We start from the raw sequence: 22,232 nt of genomic DNA, 5'->3' as shown, positions 1-22,232 counted from the left end.
TGGCCAACGCGGTGAAACCCTGTATTAAAAATACAGTACTTAGCTGGGCGTGGTGATGTGTGCCTCTAATCCCAACTACTCAGGAGGCTGCAGTGGGAGAATTGCTTGAACCTGGGAGGCGGAGGTTGCAGTCAGCCAAAATCACGCCATTGCACTCCGGGCTGAGTGACAGAGCAAGACTCCATCTCAAAAAAGTATCATAATTAAAAAATAAAAAATAAAGAAACACCAAGCTGAAAGCCAACTAGTATGAGGAAAATGAGTGTGGAAAAAAACTAAGAAAAGTCTATAGTATGTGGCCGGGCGCGGTGGCTCACGCTTGTAATCCCAGCACTTTGGGAGGCCGAGGCGGGTGGATCCCGAGGTCAGGAGATCGAGACCACGGTGAAACCCCGTCTCTACTAAAAATACAAAAAATTAGCCGGGCGTGGTGGCGGGCGCCTGTAGTCCCAGCTACTCGGAGAGGCTGAGGCAGGAGAATGGCGTGAACTCGGGAGGCGGAGCTTGCAGTGAGCCGAGATTGCGCCACTGCACTCCAGCCTGAGTGACAGAGCGAGACTCCGTCTCAAAAAAAAAAAAAAAAAAAAAAAAGTCTATAGTATGCATACCTAAGTGAAATTTTGCTCATTTTGTGTTGCCCTGGGTTAAATGTGAACCATATTATAAAAATGTGCCATTCCCTTAGCTTCCTGGATGACTCAGGAGTTAGTAACTCCCTTGAAGTGAGATCAGTTCTGCTGTGTTACGTTCATTTTTAGTTGTGCCTCCTGTGATTTTGTTAACTAGTCTGGGGTTTTGTGTTTTTTTGTTTGTTTGTTTGTTTTTGGTTATCTGGTTTTGCCTCCTTTGCCCCTTGTGGTTTGGTTTAGTTTAGTTTTCTGTGTGTGCACATCTTCTGCTTTTTGAAGAACCTCAATCATTTATCTGTGACTGATTTCAGTATCATAAAGTTAAATTAACATAGGGTAGTTATCTAACTAGTGACTGAGTCCCAAAGTATGAAACCTGTTTAAACATAGCATTTTTTTCTTCAACATAAAATGGCAAAACTCCATCCTTGTTGACCACCCCTTTGTATCCCTGTTGCTGTTCTGGGCTTTTAGGGTGTCTAAAATTCACATATGGCTTGATTGATTGATTGATTGATTGATGATTGTGTAATTTCTTTTGGCTTCCCAATTTGAACATCTGTTCTTTCCCCTTCACCCCTTTCCAGATGTCCCCTAGCTGTGCTGACCTCTGCACTGTGTAGTGTTGTCATCTGGTGGATTGTTTGTGACTACATTCTTCCCATCCTGCTATTCTGTCTCGATGGTTTCAGAACACAGTAGCCATCAGGACCCCCTGACAGATAGCTGCTGTAAGTGTCCCGTTCTGTTTCTCTGCCGTTGCTTACTTCTGGTGCCTAGTGTGGTTCCCACAATGCATGTTTTTCTCCTTGTCAGCTCCTAGCTTTGTTGGTTTGCCTATTTTCAAAGGTTCTTTTTCTGAATCTTTTCAATTAATGGGATGGTGGTGGGGAGGGAAGGTGGGCTTCACTGTTCCTCTCATAGAAAGGATATTGAAAGTAACATACGTTGTTTTAAAGTTATGCTTATCCTTAACAGATATTTCAAAATAGCAGTTGATAAATAAAGACACTGAAACAGTTTTTCTTCACTGAAACAGTTTTTCTTCCCTATCAAAAGTAGTTAGCTTAGGATAATTGGGGTGGTTTTATTTTCGTCAGTTGGCTATACAATTTCCCTCTAGTTTTCTGTATCTTGAGTGTGTCCTTCCCAATCTAGCAAAGAAGCATTTTTCCCACTGATCTACTTTCATTAAATATGTGATTTTGTAGCCTTGAAATCTGCCATTGTACAGCAGCTCTCTCATAAGTCTTCTCTCTTTAGTGTGCAGAATTTCCTGCTCTCATTTTCCTCCTCTCCTTTAGGGAATACAGTAAGTACAGTGTGTAGCACTTGATGCTAAATGAAAGTAGGAGGATGGAGCTGAGGTCGCCTGTTTAAGTTGGTGCATTTCCATATGATGGTCATTGTTCCCGCTTTTCTCCTTGCCCAGACATAGCCAGAATGCCTTTAATAGGCAAATAGCAGCAAATTTGTATTCTCTTGAGATCTTTCATCTTTGAAATGAAGACCTTAACAGCGAAGAGGCTTTATTTCTGCAGAAGAATGTGCAAGAGGCCCACTTGTGGAACAGCATGTTGAAGACCCCAGAAGGCGGGTGTGTCCATGTCACGGGGTCCGCCGCCACCCTCCTGTGTCTGAGCTGCATTCTTCCTTCTCTGAAGCTTTTTCCTTAACTCATATTTTAAGAATTTCTTCTCTTGTCTCCTCTTGGACTTGGAAGTTATGAAAGAATGCAAAAGTTCCTTGCAAGATCTCTTCCAAAGAAAAATTCCATTGCAACCAGCTCTGGTACTTTGTGGTTTCATTGAATATTTTCACATAGCTGAGAAAGATTTAAAAATCAAGCTGATTTCTCTCTTCAGAATTAGGCAAAACCTGCTTAACTTGCTCCTATTTATGGCATTTTCTTGAATATCTTACAAATAAAAGCTTATTGTCGCTCATTCAGACCTGCTGTATTTCTGAGATAGATTAACCTTTTGGGTGTTTTCTCCTTTACTTCTCTTAGTCAACTTCGATTGCCACATATTCTGACTCAAGAGCATCATGCATTACATAGAGTTATTCTTCTCAAACTGTTCCAAGTGGCAAAGATGTTCTGAATGGGTGGAGCAGTTGCTAATAATATTTAGGCACTTTGTGGTTGAATGATCGTTCCCAGGGTAAGTTTAAACATGGTCTCTGTCAGGCTCTTTTCTTTTCAGTATTCCATGTAAATTATACCTTCTGTTGTTGTTGTTAATGACGTTTGTCATCGTAGTTCTATACCCAAGCAGAATATTCAGTTCAGCCTAATTATTTGGAATTTTCAGAAGCAAAAAGCTTGTGACAGTTACAGTGGTGTTAATCAGTATCATCTTTGTAGCACCCCCATGTCTTTCTCTCAAAAGGGTTTTATTTGTAAGGTGGTGACTCTTGAGCTCCACCATCCTCTGTCATCACCACCCACCTCTGCTGGCAGTGGACGCAGGTGGCGTGGCATCGTCTGATAAGTTGTTTCCAGTGAAAAGCTCCTGTTATGCGGCATGCCTGGAGAATTAGGCCATAACAACACTTCAGGCTTCTGAGTCAGACTCGGAGATAGTGGGAAAGGCTTCTCTGGAGGCTGCAGGGCCTCAGGGTCACCTTTGTGCACGCTCTTGTGGTGTCCGGAGTGGATAGCCAGTATACATAGTGCATAGTTGCCCTGATGGATTTTTTTCTTGGAATTGGACATTTATGTTCGAGACCTGGCTTTTTAGTTTTTGGCTTTGCTGTGTTCCTTGGGTTGCAGATTTCACTGTATCTGAAATCTCAGAGTACCGAGATTCCAAGGATGCTGCAGAGAAGAAGGTGAACTGCAGTATAGGCAAGAGGTAGGTAGGACGGAGGATTTTGTCAGGGGAGATGGGAAGGAAGAAAATACATCTGCTGCACACTGCTCTGCAAAGCCATGCTTGGCCTGGGTTGGAAGGCAGAAGGCCACGAGTGCCCGGGTTCCCTGTGACAGAGGCAACACATCACCCTCTGGTGCCTGTCAGGTGGTGTGCGCTGTCACTCATGATAGCTCAGTGGAGTTCTCCCCCAACCCCGACTTCATCAGTACATAACCTGCAGTTAGGATAAATACCGTGTTGTCTGCAAATAACTGGAATCTTCCCTGGTATGATTAATACACTCAAGTTCTATCATTCTCTTGGTTTTAAAGTTCCACAGAAATTACTAGCTATTTAATGTTATTATTGTATTAGTTCACTTTAATTTACACCAATTTTATAGAGAAATAAATACTTTTAAAAAGATGTTTTCCAGCAGCCTGAGAATGACTGCAGGATTTAGCAGTAGTGTCTTGTTTTGAACGGCATTTAATACTTCAGTTATAGTTTTAATTTGAGAAATCAGGATTCAGATTTCCTAAGCAGGCAGTGTATCAGCTCTTGTTTTTTTCTCAGATTAATTATTTTGCAGTGTGATTGTTGTCTGTACTTTTGGCCAACCTTGGCCTCAAATTATTTGAGAATTAGGTGTTGTATTTAAAAAAAAAAAAGCCAACAGGAGTCTCGTTTTCTCTGTGCGTGAGGGAGTGGCCGAGGGGAGCAGATGAGAACAGCGGCAGCATGAGTGCCCCGGCCTGGGCTTCAGAAGTAGCAGTGAAGCAGCAGCAGTTTGTTTTGTTTTGTTTGGTTTTATGCAAAATTCTATATTCAAATTCTTAGCAGAGATGAATAAATATTTCCCCTTCACTTTATATAAACAAATAATTTTTAGGGATGCCCAGGCTGGCTCATGCCTGTAAATCCCGACACTTTGGAAGGTCGAGGCAAGAGAATCACTGAGGCCAGAATTTTGAGAATAGCCTAGGCAACATAGCGAGACCCCATCTCTATAAAATAAAAAATAAAAAAATTAGCTGGGTATGGTGGCATGTACCTGTGGTCCCAGCTACTCTGGAGGCTGAGGTGGGAGGATCAGTTGAGCCCAGGATTTGAGGCTGCTATGATTGTGCCACTGCACTCCAGCCTGGGCAACAGAGTGAGACCCTGTCTCTTAAAAAAAAAAAAAAAAAAAGAAAAAAAAGAATTTAAAAATAATTTTTTGTTTTTAGAAGTAGAATTCACAAGCCAGGGTAATAGTTGCCTTTAATCATGCAATTAAGTTGCATATACGTACTTCTTTTTTTTTTTTATGCAGAGTCTCTATCACCCGGCTGGAGATTGGTGACACAAACATGGCTCACTGCAGTCTTGACCTCCCAGGCTCAAGTGATCCCCCTACCTCAACCTCCCAAGTAGCTGGAACCAAGGCACGCCCCACCACGCCCAGCTAATTATTATTGTTATAAAATAACATAGTGAAAGAGGACGTCTCACTATGTTTTAGAATTTGGGCTTCTTAATGGTGTCTTGTTTCATGACTGAAAATCTGAGAAGCTACTTTTACTTTTGGGCACAAAGATTTGTTTGGCTGGTGGATTTCTTTGGTGTGGGAATTGCTTAAAATGCCCAGACTGGTCTCGAACCTCAAGTGATCCTCCTGCCTTAGTCTCCCAAAGTGCTGGAATTACAGGCGTAAGCCACTGCACCCACCTCCTTTTTCTATTTTGTTAGAACATTCAACATATCAGATGATCACACTCTAGGAGAATTTCTGAACCAAACACTGGCTGATTTATCCAGGATTCATGTCCCCCCGTGAGACAGAAAGCTAGTTTCATGGGGCCCTCAGAAATCCTGCATGAGTAAAGTGAAATAGTGGGGAAAGCTGCCCCTCCTCTTCTCCCCAGAAAGCTTGGGACCGCTGGCCCAGACAAGCTGCAGGTTATGCTCTGGTTGCTTTTTTTTTTTTTGAGACAGAGTCTCACTCTTTGGCCCAGGCTGGAGTGCAGTGGCGCGATCTCGGCTCACTACAACCTCTGCCACCCGGGTTCAAGCAGTTCTCCTGCCTCAGCCACCTGAGTAGCTGGGATTATAGGCACCTGCCACCACACCCGGCTAATTTTTGTATTTTTAGTAGAGACGGGGTTCACCTTCTTGGCCAGGCTGCTCTTGAACTCCTGACCTTGTGATCCAACTGCCTCGGCCTCTCAAAGTGCTGGGATTATAGGTGTGAGCCACCGCGCCCAGCCTCTTGTTGCTTTTTTAGTGATGAGACGTTTAGCATTTTACTAAATGTTGGATATGCTTTGGTTTGGGTCATGCTAAGGTTGTAGAAATTTATTAATTTTAGCCTATTTTAAGGCCCTGTCTTTGGTATATTAGCCAGCATGGTGGTAGCTGAGGCCCGTGAGGTGGGATGCTCACTAATTGTAATGGTTCAACTTTTTACTCTTTTGAGTTGGGTTCTCATAAGTTGTTATTGGCTTTCTCACCTTTATGTTTGAATAGGAGAGAAGAAAGCTTGTTAAGTCAGTGTTTTCTCTTTCAGAGAATTAAAAGTTGATATCTATAAATGTGTGTATATGTGTTTAGTTTGTCATTGATTATCTCTTGAAGAAAAGAATTGCATATAGGCCCGGTGTGGTGGCTCACACCTGTAATCCCAGCACTTTGGGAGGCTGAGGTGGGCGGATCATTTGAGATCAGGAGTTCGAGACCAGCTTAGCCAACATGGCAAAGCCTCATCTCTACTAAAAACACAAAAATTAGCCAGGTGAGGTGGTGGGCACCTGTGGTCCCAGCTACTCAGGAGGCTGAGGCAGGAGGATGGCTTGAACCTGGGAGGTGGAGGTTGCAGTGAGTCGAGATCACGCCACTGCACTCCAGCCTGGGCGACAGAGCAAGACTCCATCTCAAAAAAAAAAAAAAAAGAATTGCATATAAAATCTTTTGATGCCTTCTGCTGTTTTCCCCATGACAATTTAAAGAGGAAAGAAAAAAAAAAAAAAAACAAAGAACCATCTGCCTCTTAAAGGACATTCCGTGTGGCCTTTATCTCAGGATGTTCTTTTCTGATTCATTGTGTACTTCCTCCTGGGCAGCCTACTCATATGCACCAGTTTCTCAAGCTTTTTAGAGTTTAATTAAGGCAAGCTTTACAAAATTTAAGTGTTTTCACTTTCATTTTAGTGGCACTTGGAGATTTAGTAAGTGTTATAATCCAGGCGAAACTCATATTTTGCTTAAACACTTTCTAAAATTTTGAAATGTTATATAAAATTAGTATTGGTTTAGTGGATTATTACCCATACTTACAGCTTTGGAGTGTGAATATTATAGAGTTATTTCCTAAATTTATGTTCCTATTCTTTAGAATTTGAGCTTCTTAATGGTGTCTTGTTTCATGACTGAAAGTCTGAGAAGCTACTTTTACTTTTGTTGGGCACAAAGATTTCTTTGGCTGGTGGATTTCTTTGGTGTGGGAATTGTTTAAAATGCCAAGTCATTCGCCTTCCAGGAGCAAAGCCCTCTGGTTGTCTTTGTGAAACCTTCAAAGAGAAATGAGATGCTTCATTTTAAAAGGCCTTGATGTGAAAATGTGTTTCAGATTTTTTTGGTAAATGTGTTGATGGAAAATCCTCTCAATTCTCAAGATAATTTGCACTAAAGTGCAAAAATACTTTCCTCTGTCAAGTATTTGCAAATGGTTTCAGTGAATATAATCTTATTTTTTTCCAACTATTTTCAGAGTAATTCTTCAATCCAGTGTTCAGAGCTGTAAAACATCTGAACCTAACATTTCTGGCAGTGCAGGCATTACTAAACGAACCACCAGATCTGCTTCAAGGAAAAGCAGTGTTAAAAGGTGAGAAAAGAATCCTACTCTTCTGAAAAGTTGCAAGCGTTGGTTTTCCAGTTTAATATTTGGACCCTACCTCTGGAGATTGACACGAAATTAGGAGAAAGTAGAGTCTCCATGATGGGAAATTCATCAAATGTGTATTCCTTGTTCATTATCTAAGAAAATCTGGACCATTTTAATGTAGGCTTTTGTTTTGTTTTTTAGAAGTAATTCTCAACTCTGGAAGTATGGTCTCTGGGTCATGATATGGGAAAGTTTTTAAATTAAGAATTTCCAAAGCTGGCTGCCAGGAGTTGGAGGACATTTTTCTAGGTGTATATCAGATACAGCATCATTGCTGGACAATTAGCTGCAAATGAATGTGATGGTAGAAATGAGATAACTAGAGAGTTTGAGGATCCTTCTCTACCTGGTGGCTCTTTGTCTTCTTGGCCACAGCCCACACCCAAGGCACTAGTTCTTTCACTGTCATCACTGTCTTCAGTAAGTGTAGGCAAAATTTCACAAGGAAACCAATGTGTTCTGTGGCCATGTCGGTGACTCTGTTGTCTTTGGATATTTCTCATGAAGAGGACATGTCATTTTTAAAGTACTCTGAAAACATCCCATTTGAAGAGAGAATAGATAGCCCAGGAGTGGAAGTGGGGATAGATGGCTCAGGAGTAGAAGGGGGCACCTTTTCATCGTTGCCTGGTGTTGGCAGCCCATGCAGTCCTGTTTTTGTCCTCCTGGTAAAAACGATCTTTTCTAATAGACATGAGCGACCTGAAGATAATCAGAACCAGACTTTAAAATGTCCTGCACGTGTGCCCTGCTTCTTTTCAGCTTCCCTGCCCTGTATATCTGAGGCTTTGGGCCTAGGGGCCTTATCAATGTGAAATTAGTCCCCAGTGCAAAGCAGCCAGTCTCCCGAGAGACCCTTGGCAGAGCTGGGAGCTCTGTGTGCTTTGCCTTTTGAAGACTCATTCAGCTCTGCCATGTCTCCTCTTCACTGTTTTGTACAACCTTATTGCACACTTACACTCTCATGGGGATGCAGCAGTGCCCCGGCATGAGGATTGGAGGACTGTCAGGCACTGACTCATGATTCCAGGATTTAAAATTTTTCATTAGAAATGTACCAGATATTCCTATTTCTTTACTCTTTGATTCTTCTTGAGAAGAATATTAGAGAAATACTGACCAAAGGTCAAAGATTTAGGTACATTGGAACAATAGCAGAGTGTTATTTATAACAGTGAGAAACAGGAAATGGGCTCAAGATTGTTACATTATGCCAAATGAATTGGGAGTCATACAGTTTAGTACACGAAGCAGTAAGTGAAAAGAGCCACGCATAACAATTCTGAAGTATGGGCCGGGCACGGTGGCTCGCGCCTATAATCCCAGCACTTTGGGAGGCCGACGCGGGTGGATCACTTGAGGTCAGGAGTTTGAGACCAGCCTGGCCAACATAGTGAAACCCCGTCTCTACTAAAAATACAAAAATTAACCAGGTGTGGTGGCAGGCACTTGTGGTCCGAGCTCGGGAGGCTGAGGCAGGAGAATTGCTTAAACATGGGAGGCGGAGGTTGCAGTGAGTCACAATCGCACCACTGCACTCCAGCCTGGGTGACAGAGCGAGACTCTGTGTCAAAAAAAAAAAAAAAAAAAAATTCTGAAGTGTGACTCTGATTTTGTAAGTGTAAGTATACTATATATGTATAGAAATATAGAGATGTATAAATATTTATATACCTACAATACATCTGTATTTATAGATGAGTAAGTTTCTATATATGCATAGAAATAAGACAAAGGAAAAATATGCTGTGATACTAATAAAAGTTCTGGTTGGTGGGACAGTTGGGATTTTTTTTCTTTTTTATCGTCTTATTTTCCAATTTTTCTACAATAAATGAAGGGAAATGGGAGTGTTTTAACTGACACTTTTTGGTAAGCCAAACTATTAAAAATTCAGGCTGGGCGCAGTGGCTCATGCCTGTAATCCCAGAACTTTGGGAGGCTGAGGCAGGTAGATCATGAGGTCAGGAGTTCAAGACCAGTCTGGCCAAGATGGTGAAACCCTGTCTCTACTAAAAATACAAAAATTAGCTGGGTGCAGTGGCGGGTGCCTGTAATCCCAGCTACTCGGGAGGCTGAGGCTGGTGAATCACTTGAACTTTGGAGGCGGAGGTTGCAGTGAGCTGAGATCGTGCCATTGCACTCTAGCCTGGGCAACAGAGCAAGACTCTGTCTCAAAAAAAAAAAAAATCAAATAAAAAGCCTGTCGTTGATGACAGTTAATTGTTAATTTTGACATGTCTTGAAGGGGCATATTCTTTTTAGGTATGAGTGCTCAGGCTTTTTTTTTTTTTCCTTTGACATGGAGTTGCCCAGGCTGGAGAGCAGTAGTGTTTTCTCGGCTCACTGCAAACTTCGTCTTCCAGGTTCAAACCATTCTCCTACCTCACCCTCCCAATTAACTGGGATTACTACTTGTGAGTGGCATGTGCCACCACACCTGGCTAATTTTTGTATTTTTAGTAGGGATGGGGTTTCACCATTTTGGCCAGGCTGATCTCGATCTCCTGACCTCAAGTGATCCACCTGCCTCAGCCTCCCAAAGTGCTGGGATTACAGGCGTGAGCCACGGCTCCTGGCCACTCAGGCTTTTGTTACAGCGTAGTGTGTCTTGCACATTTAATTCTGCTGTTTGCTTTTTTAGATTATGCTTTTTAGGTTACAGAGGAGTAGAGTCCGGGAGCCTGGCTGGTGCTTGCCAGCTCATACCGTCTTCCTTTGAGGAAGGAAGGGCTGGCCTTGCCTCTGTTTTTCTATCTAGGTCTCGTTGCATTTTCATGTCACTCTAGTGACCTGAACTCCTGCCTCTCTGGAGAAGTGGTTCCTGGTTGCAGCAAGCATCTGCCTCAGGTCCCTGGCGGGGATGCTTTGAGGGTCCTAAGGTAGATTTCAGAGTCAGTAATCTGGACTGAATGTTGAAATGACCCAAAGCAGTTTCCAGGAATTTGAGATAGTTCTGAAAACCAAAAAGACTTCTTTTAAATTCCAAAATGGACTTTCAGAGATGATGTGGAGAGCAAAAGGAGTCTAACAGTGAGGATTAACTGGGGCTCACAGTTTATTTCCCCACCTTCCTCTAAGCGGGTTCTTTCTTTGTGCCTCTTTTGGGGCTTTGTCCTGTGCTCACATCACCCTACCTGTTATCCACCTACAGCTTACAAAAGAAAGGCAAATTATGTATAGTTTTTAAGAATTTGAGTTAGCCAAGCTGTAGCCTGGAGCTTTTATCCTACTGAATATTATTCATAATATCCTACTAAACAGTATTCATTTCTGGTTGGAGGGTAATGAGGGAATTAGTATATTGGTGCATGGTCTGATTCTGAGCAAAATAGTATTGAGCTAAGATTGTTGAGTAAATTTAAAGTATTGAGTTGAAATCTTTAAACAGCAGTAGAAAAAACAAATAGAGCACCCTTTTGGGGTCCTTTCATCCCTACCTGCAAGGCACTGGGGTTGCCAGTTCCTACTGGTTTGTCATCATTTCTGTGGTGCATGGGAACTTGACCTTCCATTTTCATGTTCCTTGGCATCCAGGATGAAGGCTCCACCCAAACTCGCTTTGTGCTTAATTGGTGCTTTTGATTTTTGGGTTTACTGAGAGGCTCTTCAGCTTTGGGGAACTTTTTCAAAAACGTCAAAAAAGCAATTACTTGGGGCAGCTGAAAAAATAGGAGTGATGTCTTAACTATTTGTCTTTGGGAAAAGGTGCCACTGTTTCTCACAGAAGATGACCATCCCCTCATGTATCCATTTGAAGCTGTGCCACATCGAAACCTAAATCTCATGTGGCCACAGGTCTGGGATGGTGGCCAGGCAGCCTGTGTGGCCCTCGGTCCTGCCAGGGCTCTGTGTGGCACCTTCTCATTCCCTTCCCCGAGTCTGGAGAGGGAGGTGAGTGGGCTTCTCCACCTCCCACTTCCTGTTAGAGCTATAAATCCATGCTAACCTTTCTCTTTTAAGAATTAATAAATCCAGTGAATAATTGGCTCTGTTGAATTGGCCTGTTTTCAGTGTTCTCACATGACCTCTGAAGAGCTCTCTTAGAACAGTCTTGGAAATTTCATCGTGCTCCGAGTGAGAGCCTGCAGCCACCTCATTTGCTCGCATTCACTCATGTCTTCACGCAGCCCTTCCGCCGGTGCGTGTTTGTTAGCTTATGCTGTTTCTTTTGGGTAGGCTCTTCTTTTTTAAAAATAATAACTTCATTCATTTTCTAAGAAACTGTCATGTACAAGTTACTTTAATTCTGAGTTGTATCACTGGGAACCATCACTTTCTGCTGCAGCTGCCAAACCAAACCTAAGGTCCAGGGCTCTGGGGTGCTTTGTACCTAATTCATATTGTGAGGGTGGGGGAGAGAAATGCTCAGGTTCTTTCCTTAGCCTCTCTTTTTCTTTTTTTTTTAAATGAGACAGAGTCTCACTCTGTTGCCCAGGCTGGAGTGCTGTGGTGCGATCTTGGCTCAATACAACCTCCACCTCCACGGTTGAAGTGATTCTCCTGCCTCAGCCTCCTGCATAGCTGGGAATACAGGCGTGCATCACCACGCCTGGCTAAAAATTTTCTCCTGTATTTTTAGTAGAGATGAGGTTTCACCATGTTGGCCAAGCTGGTCTTGAACTCCTAACCTCAGGTGATCTGCCTACCTCAGCCTCTCAAAGTGCTGGGATTACAGGTGTGAGCCACCGCGCCCGGCCTCTTTCCTTAGCTTCTGAAACCACGAGTGTTTTCAGGAGCCCTTCAGTTGGGAGCAGCTGCATCTAGGACCTCTGACTTCTTCAGTGTTCTCAGGTGGCTTTGCCCATGTCACACCTGCCACTGCCTCTTGACTCTCAGAGCCTCAGATCTGGGTGCCTGTTCTGTTGCCTCTGGGTGTTAATTTTTGGCTACTGCTGTTATCTCCAAAGTCCATCAGGAGAGGAGTCCCAGAAGGTTGTCTCCAAATGTTTCTTTGTAAAATGCTGTTTCTCTCCAGTGTTTTAAAATATTAATGATCCTTTGAAATTCCAGATATTTTCCCACTTGTCTCACCAGCTGGCCTGGATCTTTGACTCAGTGCTCTGTTGGGATCTCTGAAAATGAAATGATCGATTCATATGCTCCTCCTTGAAGAGCGCAGCAGCAGCATCGGGCGAGGGGCCCTCCAGATTGGAAGTGGTTTTTCTGACTCTTCTTTTGGTTTTGTTTGTTTTCTGAAAGTTGTTACTGACCTGAAAGTGTAGCGTCGTGAACTGGGGAAGGAGAGAAGAGAGGCAGGATGAGAATCGTGGAGTGCGGAGGCAGGTAGCCTGTGGGGTGCCTCCTGTGCTCAGCGGAGCTGGAAGCCGCTTAGGTGCCAGAGCTTTTTCTGTGACCAAATTCTGACTTTTGAAATAACCCAGTAACAGTTCTCTATCTTTTCGTTCTGCCCGCTCCTCCCACAGCCTGGTCCCTCAGAGGAAAGGAAGGACAAGGAGTGCTTTGCAGCACATGCCCCTAGTGGCGTCATGGTACTTTCCTGGCCCTGCTGCCCCTGCCCATCCGTCTTTTATGATTTTTATTTACTTGTATTGGTTTTTTTAAATTTCTATTTTTTGCAGAACTGAGCCTTTTTCTACCCTGCCTTTCTCCTGTTTGTCTTTCCTTTGTGGTTGATATTGTGTTGTCTTCTCCAAAGTATTTGTCATTAGAAACTTACAGCAAGCATATACTTTTTAGCATGTCAGTATTTTTATTACGTTACCCTCCTTGTCTTTGATAACTGCCTGTGGACGCTGTGTAAACTTTATGGTAAAAATCCTCTTTTCCCCCCTGTAGTCTCTCCATTTCAAGGACTAAAACAGTCTTGCGTTAAGTAAAAACCTGTGACCAGAGCTGACGGAAGACTCTAGGAACTGAAAACTGCAACAGAAATTAGCACAATTTGAAAACAAAACAAAATTGCAAAAGCCTTAGTTGCTTTTTCCACCTAAGAAGTTGATCAATGGAGAAAAGGTCCACTGGAGTTTGAATAATAAACTTTGAGTTTGGGTGCAAGCGAATGACTCAGAGAAGGGCCCAGCTCTCAAGCGGAACGACAAACATGCTGTTGGAAATTTAGTCTCAGGTGTAAACACCCAAGCCCTCTGGTACTCAGGGAGCTGGCTGGTCTGTGGTGCATGTGTGTCCCTGTGATGGCAATCATTGTAATTGCTGGCCTTCAGAAGAATTGAGGATCTGATGAAGGTTTTTTATGTATTTATTTTCTGTTCACTTTAGGACCCTGTGTCAAAATTTATAAAGATACAAAAGGCATTACTGAAATGGTACTTTCTGTAATTTGATACCATTTGGCTTAATCATCTTCACTTGACTATTTGTAATACTGTTGTAATGTTAACTCTGTTAAGTACCCAAGCTGCTTGTCTTCCACCAAAGAGTGCTTTATTAACAAGAATCTGTGAAAATCACATTTAAACACTGTTGCATGTTGTAAGACCAGGTGGTACCTTGGTAACCTAAAACTTGCAAGAAAATATTACTGGTAGCTTTAGAAGACTCAGGAGAAACTGACTTCAGAGTTGGAAGATGTTGCAAGTCGTTCCTTATTCTGTCCTTCAGGGACTGAAGAACTGGGAGGCTGCCCATTGTTTGGTTGCCAGTCATACAAATTAAAATCATATTTCCTTCCATGCATGGAAAAAACACACTATTGGTTTTTCCCCTTGGAAACAGCAATCCCAAATAATGTCGGCTTACAAAAAAAAAAAAGTTACCGCTTTTTTAGAGTCCTTCTCTGTAACATTGGATTATTTTTCCCTTATGAGATCCGCCTAAGGCCATTGACGCGGCCTGCGATCTCAGTGACAATGATCTGCTTCTGGATCTCACTGTTGCCTTTGGTTAGGGAACACAACTAGTAACTCTGCAGAGTGCCTTCTCCCGCAGCCCTACTGGAACACAGCAGAGTCTGTGCCATGAAGCAATTACAGAAACAGAATTGATTTGCTGCTAAAAAAAAGAAAAAAATGGGGCCCGAAATAAAAGAATATATAGTACTCACCTCAGTTCCTTCCATAAGAAGTGGGTGGTTTAATGATTGTTAAGCCATTTTTGCCTGTGCCGGGAGCATGGAGGGCTGAGATGTCGACAGGCAGTGGGAAACAAGTGCCCTCCTAAGCCACAAGCCGTGTGCCAGATCAGTAGGCAACTCCATTTTAAGAAGCTGCCTTTTTCACAAAACTGCAAGAAATAAAAACGGTTGGAATAAACAAGTTAAAGTCTTTAATGCAAAAAGTAATTGAAAGGCAGTGCCTCCATTTTGGTATGCTTTCTTGGAAGAAAGTATGAAATTGACTGGCATCAGAAGAGATGGAAGATGCCGTGTTCTCAGCCAAACAAGCAACTCTTTCCCCGCCAGGCACTGTCGGGTGGGGTCAGGCCAGCTTTTAAACACTGGGGACTGGATCACAGAAAAACAGTGGTTTTCTGTCCCTGGAAATGAATAGGCACAAAGACCCACTTGGCTGTGGGCAGACCACTCTTCAATAAGGTTTGCGTGGGAGGAGGAACATTCCTTTTGCTATTTTGAGCTGAGACAATATAAATATTCAAACTGTGCCATGCTTGAATTGAATTCTCAGGGCACCTCTTCTTCCCCTTACCCTTTTTAAGGCCATCCCCTCCATAAATAATAATCCAGGTAGTTGTGAAAATCGTGCTTCCATCTGATCCCTTCTTAGTTTGGCTTTTCATCCCATCAGAACAAGTAAATGTGGACGCCACAGCTGTTGTGAGTACTGTCTCCCTCACGGTGAACGAGCCTCCTGTTGTTTCGTCCAAGAAAAGAAAGGGTGTCAGTGGAACCACAGTCCTTTTTCATTTTATAAACTGCCTCTTCATGTTGCCTGCTCAAGTTTCCACCTAGAATTGCTATCACTGTGGCTCCTTCTAAAAATCTTTCTATTTAACTGGTTCACTGAAATTAGTCATAGAAAACTTGTGATTTGGTGAAGAGACATTCCTTGTAATAACCAAATGACTTGGGATGGTGTGCATAGCAACAGTGTTACATTTATGAGGACCGTCTCTAGAATTCAGGAAGTCTCTGGGTCTGAGGGATGGAAAGTTCTTCCTGCTATGAATGAGAGTGGGCTCTTCCTCTCACCCCCAACTGAAACCACAAACAACCAGAATCTTCTGGAATTCTGATTTAGAGTCGTTATAGAAGACCTTGTTGCTATGGAACATGAAACCGTGTGTCAGATGGAGAGATCCCCTTAACCTAAGAGCCTTAAATAGCCCTGAAAGTACACCGGGACAGTTTGCAGTGGAATTAAAATTGGAAGTGAATATTTTTAGGTGCCCTTGAAGCTTTCTGGGGACTCAAAATTATCAAGAGTCAGGGACAGTCCGGAGGAAGAGCATCTGCAAAACTGAGTTCCTAGAAGTACAGACGGACGTAGCTTTGTAGAACTTGGTGGGGAGCAGCGCCTTGTGAGAGCAGAATGGCCTGGCGTGGCCAGTGCTTCCCGGCAGCACGTGGCTCTGCCGGCCTCCAGAATTCCCGCGTTCTGAGCTTGATGCCCCTAGCCTGTCCCCTACCTACTTCCTCCCCTCCTCTCTAGCCCTCTCACAGGGGTGATTGCTACCTCTCTGTTTTCTTGGGCCTAGGCAAGTTTTAGAGGATTTCCCAAGCATTGTCATGAGGGCAGTGTGCTCGAGGCCAGTGTGCTCGCTGGGCGGATGGCCTGGGCTTGTGCGTGGCCCGAGGGCTCTCCTGGGGCCTTCCCTTTTCCCAGTCACCGTTGGAGCCACAGAAGCAGTGCACTCATTGGATGTCTGTTCTTAACATAGCTTCTCTTTCTACATTAAAAAAAAATCATTATTGCATTTTGGAAAGCAGTGCTCATCAAAAGCAACTTTTAAAACCTATTTTATTGTTCCTTTAAATGTTCTCTCCCACTGAAACTGCCCTGGAGAGGCTAGCTGCTGCTCTTCCATTTCCCCACATCAGGGTATTCTCCATGTCACTCAGTGGAGATGACTCCAGATGTGTTTAAAGACTGGACAATTCACCTATACTGTGTAGGAAATTACCTCCTTAATTACCTGGTAGAATTGCCAGCAGACATGTTCATCCGATGATAGTACTGCAGTTTTCTATTAATAATTTGCAGACTTTTATCTAACCTGCACTCATGTACAGATTATTAAAAGTTTTAAAATGTGACTGATCAGTATTGATCAATCATTATCTTGATTTTTTTTTACAGTGTATATTTCTAATCATATTTTTTAAAGCCAAGAGAACTGGTTGAATGTTTATTTTCCTGAAGGTATTTTTAAGATAAAGCTTCCTAATGGCCTGTAAACTTTGCATATGTATGTAGTTTGATACATATTGTCACATTTGAAAATCTTGTGAGTTGTAACTGGTTTTATACAAAATATCGAATAGTGGAAATTGTATAATTACAATCATGTAATTAAAAGTATTAACCCAACAGCCTTTTTGTTTATTGTGTTACTTACCAAGCATTTTGAATTCTGGTAGGCAGTAAGTTAGAACATAAAGCAGAGGTAACCCGGAATCTGTATAAGTCTTCTAGGATGGCCATAATGGAATACCCCAGACTGGGCGGCTGACACAGAAGTTCATTGCCTCATGGTTCTGGAGGCTGCAAGTCCACGACCAAGCTATGGGCCGGCTTGGTTTCTCCCAAGGCCTCTCTCCTGGGCTTGGAGGCGCTGCCTCCTCGCGGGGCCTCTCTTTGGTGCCTGCGTGGCCCTGGTGCCTTTCTTCTCCTCTACTCCCCTCTCAAGAGGGCACCAGTCAGATTGGGTTGGGGCCTACCCCGATGGGCTCATTTTAACTTCACTACCTCGTTAAAGGCCCCATGCCCACATAGAGCCACATCTCAAGGGGCTGGGGTTAGGGCTTTAGCGTTTGAATCTGGAAGTTAGTCCAGCCCCCTTCTGTAGGGTAAGGTGGTGAGTGAGAGGGGACTTCTGCTGCCAGGCCATTCTCACACCTCAGCACCAGCTCACACGACACAAAGTTTTGACTTTCTGGAGACCTCTAAAGACTCAAGTCAGTCAGGCCCTTGGGATCCTGCAGGGCATTTTTCCTGCCAAGGTCGGGCGGCACCTGCCCCAGCACCCTCCCCAGCTTGTGGTCCAACCCCGGACGCCAGCCCGGTGGTCTCTACCTGCCCTGCCTCTGGTGCCAGGCAGGACCCCAAGGGCCCAGTGTCCACACCTCCCGCACAGCTTACTGCTGAGACTCAAGACCCTGTGTTCTGTCGAGTTCTATTCAGTTCCCCCAAGGAGCTGTGCTCGGATTTACACTGGGATACAAGTGTCCAAAGTAAAAACCAGAGACCTGCCTTCTTGCCCCTCTCCCGACTCCCCACCACACATGACCCCCCAGAGTGTGTATTTGCAGACCCTGGCTCTGTGGGAGCTGTGGCCTCTCCCTGCCCCTCCATGGCTTCCCCTGAGGCCACTAGAGCTCTCCCCTGACCCACTAGAGCTCAGGCAGCTGGCGCCACCACGCAGCTCCGTGAAGTCCTTGAGTGCTGCGAAGGGGCTGGCTTGGAGGCATTGCTTGAGATGAAACCATGAGGCATGTCTGTTCTCCCGGGGGGCTTGGCCTTCCAGGCCTGTGGAGGGCAGGCAGCAGGCTGCGGGGACCCCTGGTCCTTAGAGGCTTGTCTCCTTCTGTGTCATCTAGAGCCACTCTGCCCAGGGCCCATCCACCATGTGCGGGATTTGCTCATCCCCTCTGCTTCCATTTCTCAACTGAAATGGAAATGAAAAGAATCCCTACCTTAGCAGTTAGTATGAGAGTTAAAATAACACACGGAAAGTGCTTAAAACAGTATCGGGGCATATCTTTCAATTCACTACTTTGTCATATATTTTAGGTCATCTTCTCTAGATAATTGGGGAAAGAATGACTGATAGCAGATTACAGTCCCTCAGTTTCTGATATTTTTGGTACCTGCAGCATAATTTTATGTACGGGTAATGGTGTAAACATTTAAAAAGAGGTCATGTAAACTATTTTGCCTTGAAGTGGGGACCCACACGCTGAAGGTAAGTCTCGAGAGTGGTTGTTTAGAGGCAAGCTTGGGCCATGGGAGAGGAGCTGCAAGGGCCCCTTCCCGCGGCCCCTCAGTGGACTGAAATGCAAGTTGCCGTGGAAAGTGCAAGTCCCACTGGGTGTATCCTGCCCCAGCTCCGCCACTTCTGTGGCCTTGGGGACCCTTGATCTGCTGGCCGAGCCTCACTTTGTTCAGTGGTACAATTGGACTAGCGAGCGCCTAGCGTTTGGTTTAACAGAAGTACATGGCCGTGCCTTAACTGGGGGAGTTGACATCCACTTTGCCGTCTCGCCCTCCTCTGTGTGTCTAAGTGCAGCTATGGGTGCATTGGAAAGGAGCATCTAGGAAGGAATTCTCCAAGAACACGAGCTTTAGCTCCTCTGTAGCACGCCCTGACTAGCTGTCACGCTCTCCCTGTTGACGTCGTACTGTCAGAGCACCGCATCCGTATTCTGCAGAAATTCTTCCTGGGCGGTGCTGGCTATTTCCTTAGGATAAATTCTTACAAAAGGGATTTCTGGGTCAAAAATTTGTAAGATGTTAAAAGCTTTTGCTGTACACTGTGTGAAAAAGCAGCTTGGTAGAATTGTTGAGAGCATGCATTGTGTGCCCGGGCTGTTTGCAAACCTAAGTGCTGCCACTTAGCTTAGATTTGGGCTGAGTGACTTGGGCTCCTTAAACCCGTTTCTTCTCTGAAATGAGGATGGCAGTATCCATCTTACAGGGTTGTGTGAGGATGAAATGAGTAGTTAATATTTTTCATAGCTGAGAACAAGTGTCTGGCACACGCTAAGAGCCATATATATTGTGCCTAATAAAAAAAATAAAATTAATGCTGTCCAGGAGAAGTGTAAAAATGCACAGTCGCCACTGCCTGCTCCTCTCCCGTTAGCAGCTGTTGTGACGCTGGTGAGCTGCTCAGTTAATAGCAGGACGCTGGCTTCAACGCCATGGGTTGTGGGTCACGCTCACTGTCCTGCTGTATGTCGTCCTAGCTTTGGCTTTTCCGCATTGATTTTAGGCATTTTGTCTTCCAAGCGGTTGGCACAGCCTGCCCTTACATCCTAGCCTCCCCGTGTCTATACGTATATCGGGGGAGAAATGGATCCCCCTGAGCAAAGCCTTCCGGATTCCTCCCCAGCGCCTCGGGGGGTCCCTGGCCTGTGTGGGAATGGGGGGCCTCCCGCCTCCGCCTCCCCGCTTCTAACCCCGCCTGACTCTTTGGCAGCAAGTCTGCATGGCTTTGGCACACTTCCGGACGACGCGTGCTCGGTCCACACCGAAATCCCCAGGTAAGGAGGCCCCGGCCCTGCCGCGGAGGCTCTACGGGGCCAAGTCTGTTTCTAAAGGGGGAGACGACTCGGCGTGGGAGGGCGACCGTGTGCTTTGTGCGTTGTGGGACTCGGGAAGGACAATGGTTTCTCCTGGCCCTGGGTGTGTTTCTCTGTGTTAAACAAGACGTCTTTTCAGGCGGGGCCATTCTCCCTGGCGTGGGACTCCGGGGAATGCAGCGTGTCTGGCGTCCCGGCACCCGCCTACTCGGTGCCAGTGCACGGTCCAGGCCCCCACGCGTTTCCCCAGCCCCGGGCTGTTGCTGCCCCCAGCTGGGAACGGCTCACTCGCTTCCAATGCCGCTTGTCCTGGGCAGTCCACAGGACAGAGAAGCCGCCACGGTGCTCTCGGGCCGGCGGGCAGAGGAAGGAGCTGGAGGAAGGGGCTTCTCGGAGGGAGGGCGCGGGACGGGCTCCCCGGGAGCCGGGTCCACTGCGCCTCCTCCAGCGGGGACTTCAGGGTGGCCTGGGCGGTGGAGCCAGCGGGATCTCCCGTGCCTGCACCTGGATTGCGGGGTCAGCCGGGACCCAGCTGGAGGGAGAAGCATGGAGCGCCCTGGCAGGCCCGCGGTTGGCGTGTCCTCAAGTAGCCGCGGAGTGTCCACTCAGCACTCACTGGCCAGGCTGGAGGGTGACGGCTGGTGGCCGTTCTGGGCCCCAACCCAAGTTTGCCTTGCAGTTGAGAGTTAGCGGCCCAGGAAACTAGTCCTTGCCGTCCACACAAACTCACGCCCTGAGACAGGCCCTGTGGCGGTGGTAAGTACAGCCCTGTCCATCTCCTCCCTTTTCCAGCGATGGTTGGATGTCCCAGGCTGTCACCTTTCTAGACCGGCTTCTGATCTGGCTCGGGATCCACAGGGACTAGACCTGCGGGGAAGGTTTCTCCTGGACACGCCCGTTGCCCACCGCAAGTTCTCTCCAGGTGCAATTGAAGCCTCTCAGCAGGTGTGTCTGCCTCGTTCTTCAGCTGGGTATTGAGCCATCAGCCCAGGGCCTTCCTTTAGGTGGGCCTGGGCCTGACTGGGTTGGGAATGGCCGGGCTGACACCCGCCCTGCGATGGTAGCAGGCCCATTTCAGGCGCAGCAGGGCAGTGCTGCTGACACTTTCTTAGGCTAGGAGCCCCTGTGAGATGATCTGATGGAAGCTGAGGCCTCTCCATCTCCCCAGAAAAGTTCGCACCAAATTTTTGAAGGCTGCATCGACAGGTCAACTTAGTGGCTTGCTGGCTGTGGCCACACACCCCAGGTGTGCTGTTTGTACAGATGCCGTGTGGAGGGCACCCCCGGAGGTGTGCAGTGATGGCAGGGTCTATTCATCAATCAGCAACACCCACGCAGCCTCACCCTGCCTGGGCCTGCCGGGAGCCTCAGTAAAAATTCCCAGGGCATCTTTCTACCTTGGTCACAGCAACTCGCTTCCCCAAGCATGTCCCTCCTAGGCCACATGGCGTTCCCATTTCTCCTGCTTTCTTTCTGTCCACCTTCCCTCTTCCCGAAAACTTCCCCAGCATCACCGCTGGCTCCAGCTCTATCCTCTCACCAGCAAAACATGCAAGTTGTGGTCAGTTCGTTTAGAACTTGCCTCGGATACTTGAAACGTTTTCCTCACTGTTGCTCTGACGCAAGACCAGTGGCCAGTGTCCATGTGGGCCGCCAGTACAGTTGTGCAGGTTGTTCATCGCACAACTCCAGGGAGTGCCAGGCACACTGAAGTCAATGTGAGCCAAGTTCCTGGGGGGTGGGCAGCACACGTGTGCCCAGATAGGGCAGTCCCTCAGTCCCTTTGCGGGGTGGAGGCGCCCTCAGTCCCTTTGCGGGGTGGAGGCGCCCTCAGTCCCTTTGCGGGGTGGAGGCGCCCTCAGTCCCTTTGCGGGGTGGTGGTCCTTGAGGAGAAATGTCTTACCCTGCCTCAGTGTCTGAGAACATCTGTGTCTCTCAGAAGCCCCCTGTGGGGTTTACGTACAAGTTGATGCCACATGACAGGCACTCCTTACCTTACAAATGGCTTTGAGCTCCCAAAGTTATGTAATTCAGCCCTCTGGGATTGCGCACAGTTTTGTAAAGAAACAGTGCTCAGGCTGGGCGTGGTGGCTCACGCCTGTAATCCCAGCACTTTGGGAGGCTGAGGCAGGTGGATCATGAGGTCAGGAGATCGAGACCATCCTGGCTAACACGGTGAAACCCTCTCTCTACTAAAAATACAAAAAAATTAGCAGGGCGTGGTGGCAGGCACCTATAGTCCCAGCTACTCGAGAGGCTGAGGCAGAATGGCGTGAACCCGGAAGACGGAGCTTGCAGTGAGCTGAGATCACGCCACACCGCACTGCAGTGAGACTTGACAAAAAAGAAAGAGGAGGGGAGGGGAGGAGAGGGCAGGGGAGGGGAGGGCAGGGGAGGGGAGGGGAGGGAAGGGAAGGGAA

At 46.1% G+C, this 22,232-nt stretch overlaps 1 protein-coding gene across 25 annotated transcripts in view; it reads left to right on the top strand.

The window, feature by feature from the left end:
• Positions 1-22,232, top strand: part of CDC14B (cell division cycle 14B) — a 130,443-nt gene that overhangs the window by 104,258 nt on the left and 3,953 nt on the right. For 7 of the 25 annotated variants that reach the window (XM_058445035.1, XM_058445041.1, XM_058445042.1 and 4 more), the window contains exons 13-15: positions 7,236-7,352; positions 19,710-19,773; positions 20,605-20,757. In XM_058445035.1, the coding sequence (XP_058301018.1) occupies positions 7,236-7,352; positions 19,710-19,773; positions 20,605-20,757 (334 nt within the window). Of the gene's footprint in view, positions 1-1,216; positions 1,361-2,061; positions 3,239-4,802; positions 5,165-7,235; positions 7,353-11,426; positions 11,556-12,838; positions 13,013-13,211; positions 13,844-19,502; positions 19,623-19,709; positions 19,774-20,604; positions 20,760-22,232 lie in introns of those variants that run through there. The other 18 variants (XR_009215137.1, XR_009215138.1, XM_032164611.2 and 15 more) reach the window with 15 other exon arrangements.

Source organism: Hylobates moloch, unplaced genomic scaffold (assembly GCF_009828535.3).
Source record: "Hylobates moloch isolate HMO894 unplaced genomic scaffold, HMol_V3 SCAFFOLD_10, whole genome shotgun sequence".
Classification (NCBI taxonomy): domain Eukaryota; kingdom Metazoa; phylum Chordata; class Mammalia; order Primates; family Hylobatidae; genus Hylobates; species Hylobates moloch.
Note: the sequence above shows the minus strand (reverse complement) of the source record. Positions and strands in the feature narration are given on the sequence as shown.